Source organism: Cyprinus carpio, chromosome A2, assembly GCF_018340385.1.
Source record: "Cyprinus carpio isolate SPL01 chromosome A2, ASM1834038v1, whole genome shotgun sequence".
NCBI classification, from domain to species: Eukaryota; Metazoa; Chordata; class Actinopteri; order Cypriniformes; family Cyprinidae; genus Cyprinus; species Cyprinus carpio.
In genome coordinates this window covers 3,379,386-3,386,191 of record NC_056573.1, presented here as the reverse complement: position 1 = coordinate 3,386,191, position 6,806 = coordinate 3,379,386, and the positions used below count along the sequence as shown (strand labels likewise).

The 6,806-nt window shown below is 42.6% G+C and overlaps 1 protein-coding gene across 1 annotated transcript; it reads left to right on the top strand.

The window, feature by feature from the left end:
• Window positions 1-438: 438 nt before the first annotated feature.
• LOC109104109 (tubulin beta chain-like) lies at window positions 439-6,680 on the top strand. Its single transcript, XM_042769457.1, has 4 exons — window positions 439-604; window positions 867-975; window positions 1,641-1,751; window positions 5,381-6,680. Exons 1-4 carry the CDS (start codon window positions 548-550, stop codon window positions 6,451-6,453), a joined length of 1,350 nt encoding a protein of 449 aa, XP_042625391.1. The 5' UTR covers window positions 439-547; the 3' UTR covers window positions 6,454-6,680.
• Window positions 6,681-6,806: the final 126 nt, after the last annotated feature.

Genomic DNA, 6,806 nt, shown 5'->3' with positions numbered 1-6,806 from the left:
ACTGTTAAACAATGCACACAATCTTAAATGTGAAGTTTTGGGCAGTGTAGAGTAACATAACATGACTAATCTACAGTAATCGGTTTAAGACCCTTACCAGAATACTGAGTGGCCTACTAAATTATATAAGGTAAACTGAAAGGCTACACCACTGCATGGCTAACCATGTAAATAAAAGACATGATTAATTAAATATGACGGAGATGTTTTCATGTTTATTAAATAAATAAATATTCGTTTTGAATGTGAAATAGAAACAAAACTAGGATTACAACTAACTTGTGAATCAAATTCTGCAACATTTTGTAACAGGTGTGTGTGTGTGTGTGTGTGTGTGTGTGTTTGGGAGTCAGCATTTTCAGCGCGTCACCGCGTCGGTGTGACGGAAGGACACGCGATGCTGCGGCACGTCCACTGCATCAAAACCGCGGGTCGTGATTGGCTGCCGGCGAGAGCGCACTCCGGTCAGCGACAGAAAGGCAGAGTCGCATCAGCTGCAGTGACACACGCAGTATCGTTTACTCGCAGCAGCAGCAGCAGCAGCACGATGAGGGAGATTGTTCATATTCAAGCCGGACAGTGCGGAAACCAGATTGGTGCCAAGGTGAGATTATATAGATACCACGCAGTATTTTCCACCTTTACTGTAAAAGAAAGAATGCAAAGAAATGTGTTGTTACGAATAACTTTATTTTTATTATTATTATTATTATTTTGTTCATTATGAATTGCAAGAAAATCCTTTTTAAGTGCGTGTTTTCTGAGCGGGTGTGGGAGAGGTCAGCAGTGGCTCTGGACAGGGCTGGGGACTGCTGTGTCATTGCATAACGGCCATGATGTATCCAGCATTTACTTGTGCGTTTCAGTTTTGGGAGGTGATCAGTGATGAACACGGGATCGACCCCACTGGCAGTTACCAAGGTGACAGTAAACTGCAGCTGGAGAGGATAAATGTTTATTACAATGAGGCATCTGGTAAGCAATGTGTGAATATGTATTTGCATGGAGCATTTTGATGTTTGATTAGATGTTTAGTGGGTCAAGGGGTGCAGATAATGGGTTTTGTAGACAGCAGCTGACTGTTATTGACGATTACAAAGGCGTGGTCCATCTGACCTCCTTCTTATAGTCTACATTACAGATTTTTAATTTCAGATTTGTTTACGTTTCACCCGACTTCTGCTCTTTGTTCACAGTTTTGCTTAAAATATGATAATTTGGTTTTGCATTTCTGTGGTTTTAAACTAAACGTCAATCACTTTCACTTTCACTTTTGATGCGACTGCGTTGAATACTCGCTGTGGGGTACTAGCACAATCATTCAGAATGACCAGATGTGTGTTTATGGTTGTAGAGAAACCCGTTTCTCTGTCCTTGTTGTTGTTGCTGCTGTTGTTCTCAAAATGGTGGAGCAGGGCAGGGAAGATGGATGATGACGCACTTATATAAAGAGGATCAGCAGTTGCAATACAGACATGAGAACAAAGTAGTGGGGGGATTAAATGATGCATTCATTTATAATCCATGCATAGTCATATATTACATTGTGCATTCAAATTAATTTATAGGAATTTCTCAAATTCATGAATGTGATACTGGATGGACTTGGATGTTTACACCACACCTGTTTTATTTCACAGGAAACAAATATGTCCCTCGTGCCATCCTGGTGGACCTTGAGCCTGGCACCATGGACTCGGTCCGCTCCGGCCCATTTGGACAAATCTTCAGGCCAGATAACTTTGTGTTTGGTATGTTTCTCGATCCCACATACGACAGACCGTAGACTTTAAACTATGCATCGCTTCCGTCGTCGATTATAAAACAAACATAAATAAGGTCTGAAGATGCTGAGCTCTAAGAATGATGAAAAAGCACCATGAAAGCAGCCAATACAATTTGTGTGCAGTATTCCACATGATCTAAAGCTTCATGAGAAATTTGCTTATTCATTGAAAAGTTCCTCTCTGCCATAGTCTCAATCCTAAATCATGCTCACGTTCAATGCAGATATTGCACATGCATAAGCAAAAACACCCAAAACGTCTCGTTTTGCATGTAGCACGACTATGCAGACTTGTACGCAGACAACAGCATGTGCTAGTGATTGAATGCTCAAATAGAAAGGTCCACTAGGTAGTGTGCATGCATTGAATCCATCCATCAATGCACACTATAAATGAAACATACTTTCAAAGGTTTAAGGCCAAGATAAAATACTTGAATTGAAATCTAAGAACGAATGGGTGTAACAATTTTGAATTTAATCCGGCCTAACGATGTTCATTTGGAGTTCGTTTTGTTGGTTCAAACAGTTTGTCAGTGCAAACTCCCATCAAGGTCAGAAGTAAAAACATGAGCACACCGAAGAGCTGCTCCATAGTTGATGGTGCAATTTTAATTGAATTTCTTATTCCTGAAACTGAAGAACTATTTGACAGTTTTATGCAATACTTTAGCTGCTTTGAAGCAATAAAGCACTAGAAGAATAAACATGACTTCACTTGAATCGACTGCCAAATTGGAAAACTGATGCAAACATATCCAAAGCCCTATGATCAGATGCTTTCTGGACTACACCCCTCTCATCATTCTCATTAAGTGTTTGTTGTGTATTTAAGAAAATAGCACATATTTACATATTCATAGCATAGGTGGCATCATAATGTTTGTAATCAGTATACCGCTGCATTTTGCATTTCTTTTTTTAGCCCCTGAACAAAGAATGAAACAGAACTTTCCTGTAGGTATATTGCTGTCTTTACTGGAAATAGAGCAGACTGTAAAAACAACATAGTACACCAATCCTTTAAACTTATATACTGACTAAATCCAATTCGGGTGTAATATCCAACTTGGTGCAACTTGACATTCCAAATTTGAATGGGATTGGAGAACGGGCTGGAAGAGAAAACTGTGATCTACAGGGACATCTCAAAAAATTTGAATTTCATGGAAAAGTTCTTTATTTTTGTAATTTAATTCAAAAAAGCAAACTTTCTTATATTCTAGATTCATTGCACACAAACTGAAATATTGCAGGAGTTTTTTGTTTTAATTCTGATGGTTATGACTTGCAGCTTAGGAAATTTAAAATTCAGTATCTCAAACAATTAGAATATTTTCTCAAAGATCAATCAAAAAAAGATTTACAAAACAGAAATGTTCATGATCTCCAAAGAAGGTTTAATTATGGACTCAATACTTGTTTGGGGCTCCTTTTGCAGGAATTACTGCTTCAGTGTGGCGTGGCATGGAGGTGATCAGCCTGTGGCACTGCTGAGGTGTTATTGAAGGAGTTATTATCTTCCTCTTCACAGTACCCCATAGATTCTCTGTGAGGTTCAGGTCAGGTGAGTTGGCTGGCCAGTCAAGCACAGTAATATCATGGTCAGCAAACCACTTGGAAGTGGTTGTGGCACTGTGGGCAGGTGCTAAAGTCCTGCTGCAAAATGAAATCAGCATCTCCATAAAGCTTGTCAGCAGATGGAAGCATAAAGTGCTCCAAAATCACCTGCAAGATGGCTGCACTGACTTTGGACTTGATAAAACACAAAGAACCAACACCAGCAGACGTCACGGCACCCGAATCATCTCTGACTTCAGAAACTTCACACTGGACTTTGGATTCTGTGCCTCTCCAGTCTTCCTCCAGACCTTGATTTCCAAATGAAATGCAAAATTTAATTTGCATCTGAAAAGAAGACTGTGGAGCACTGAGCAACATCCAGTTATTTTTCTCCTTACCCCAGGTGAGTTGCTTCTGACATTTTTTCTGGTTCAGGAGTGGCTTGGTTCTTGGAATGTGAAACCTGTAGCTCTTTTCCTGAAGACGTCCGAGCGTGTGACTCTTGATGCGCTGACTCTGGCTTCAGTCCACTCCTTGTGAAGCTCTCCCAAGCTCTTGAATCAGCTTTTCCTGACAATCTTTCCAAGGCTGTGGTCATCCCTGTTTCTTCTGCACCTTTTCCTACCACACTTTTTCCTTCCAGTCAACTTTCTATGACTACATTTCGATACAGCACTCTGTGAACAGTCATAACCATCAGAATTAAAACAAAACACACTTGAAATATTTCAGTTTGTGTGCAATGAATCTAGAATAAAATAAAGCCATTAATTACTCACTTAAAGGGTTAGTTCACCCAAATATTAAAATTATGCCATTAATGACTCACCCTCATGTCGTTCCAAACCCGTAAGACCTCCGTTCATCTTCAGAACACAGTTTAAGATATTTTAGATTTAGACCGAGAGCTTTCTGTCCCTCCATTGAGAATGTATGTACGGTATACTGTCCACGTCCAGAAAGGTAATAAAAACATCATCAAAGTAGTCCATGTAACATCAGAGGGTCCGTCGTACGTCAGCGGCGTCACTGAACGCGCTCACAACAGACCCGGAAGAGAAGACAATGCTGAATAAAGTCGTCATTTTTTTTTTTTTTTTTGGACCAAAATGTATTTTCGATGCTTCAATAAATTCTAACTGAACTGATGTCACATGGACTACTTTGATGATGTTTTTATTACCTTTCTGGACGTGGACAGTATACCGTACATACATTCTCAATGGAGGGACAGAAAGCTCTCGGACTAAATGTAAAATATCTTAAACTGTGTTCCGAAGATGAACAGAGGTCTTACGGGTTTGGAACGGCATGAGGGTGAGTCATTAATGACATAATTACATGTAAATAGTGACCTACATTTCCATCTATTCCTCACACAACTAGATCACATTGTCCAGGCGACTTTTATGGTGCTGTTTTTATCGTAGCTCTCATCATACATCATACTCTGTAGACCAGGGATCTCAACCCCAGCTCCTGGAGAGCTACATGCCTTGTCCAAATAACATCACTTGCGGTCTTGGCCACTTGAGAGTGCGTGCGCACGACAGGAAGTAAGTGCGCAAGACTGTCCAGATCTTAAAAACTCCAAAGCGCAGTGCCCTTAAATGCACACGATCTCAAATACCGCTCCAAACCTTTCCAATTAAAGTGTGTCCTATCAGGTAATGAAAAGTTGCACACACACACACACACTTGTGGTCTTGATCCGCCCTTGAACACTTGGGCCAAATACAGAAAATACGTCATATAAGTAGTCAAGCGATCAAGTGCAAAGACCGCAAGTGTGGGTATTTGGAAAAGGCAACAGTCCTGCAAACTTCAGTTCCATCCCTGCTCTAACACACCTGCCTGTGATTGTCAAGTAACCCTGAACACCTTGATTAGCTGGTACAGGTGTGTTTGGTTGTGGTTGGAACTGAAATCTGCAGGACAGTAATTCCAGGAGCAGGGTTGGAGCCCTGAATGAAACCAACCCAATTTAATCAAACTCTGTGTTTAAACTGGGACACATGGGCTTTCTTTCAGGTCAAAGCGGAGCTGGGAACAATTGGGCCAAAGGCCACTACACAGAGGGAGCAGAGCTAGTGGACTCAGTTATGGATGTGGTACGCAAGGAGTCCGAGAACTGTGACTGCCTGCAGGGCTTCCAGCTCACACACTCCCTGGGCGGAGGCACCGGTTCTGGTATGGGCACCCTCCTCATCAGCAAGATCCGTGAGGAGTACCCCGACCGCATCATGAACACTTTCAGCGTCATGCCTTCACCCAAAGTGTCAGACACAGTGGTGGAGCCCTACAATGCTACGCTCTCTGTGCACCAACTGGTGGAGAACACTGATGAGACCTTCTGCATCGACAACGAAGCACTCTACGACATTTGCTTCCGCACACTTAAACTCACCACACCTACTTACGGCGACCTGAACCACCTTGTTTCAGCAACCATGAGCGGAGTCACCACCTGCCTGCGCTTCCCAGGTCAACTTAATGCCGACCTCCGCAAGCTGGCAGTTAACATGGTGCCCTTCCCTCGCCTCCACTTCTTCATGCCGGGATTTGCGCCCCTGACAAGTCGTGGTAGCCAGCAGTACCGTGCTCTTTCAGTTCCAGAGCTAACGCAGCAGATGTTTGATGCCAAGAACATGATGGCAGCCTGCGACCCTCGCCACGGCCGCTACCTCACCGTGGCAGCCATCTTCCGTGGCCGTATGTCCATGAGGGAGGTGGACGAGCAGATGCTGAATATCCAGAACAAGAACAGCAGCTATTTTGTGGAATGGATCCCAAACAACGTCAAGACGGCAGTCTGCGACATCCCGCCACGTGGGCTCAAAATGTCCGCCACGTTCATCGGCAACAGCACAGCCATTCAAGAGCTGTTCCGCAGGATTTCAGAGCAGTTCACCGCCATGTTCAGACGCAAGGCTTTCCTGCACTGGTACACTGGTGAGGGAATGGACGAGATGGAGTTCACAGAGGCAGAAAGCAACATGAATGACCTGGTCTCTGAGTACCAGCAGTACCAAGACGCCACTGCTGACGAAATAGGCGAGTATGAAGAGGACGATATCGAAGACGAGGAGGACGCTCGCCATTAAGAGAGCTAATAGGCATGTCGTTTACATTGTAGTTTTCAAAATCATTGCTTTTAGCTGATCTGAGAATTCCCATAGCAATGCAAACAGTCCGCTACACCATAATTGTGAACCGTCATTCAATGAACAACGATCAGTGAATCTTGTGGAAGTTACAAGTCATGTGTTTTGTAACATTTGCTTCAAATTGCAGATGCCAAGTACAATAAAGTGGTCACTAATATAAATTAGTCTCCTGTCAAAATGGTTCAATTTATTTTTACACACACACACACACACACACACACACACACACACACACACACACACACTCATTCATTAAGCTCGAGCAGAAAAAAACTATAAGAAAAAAATAT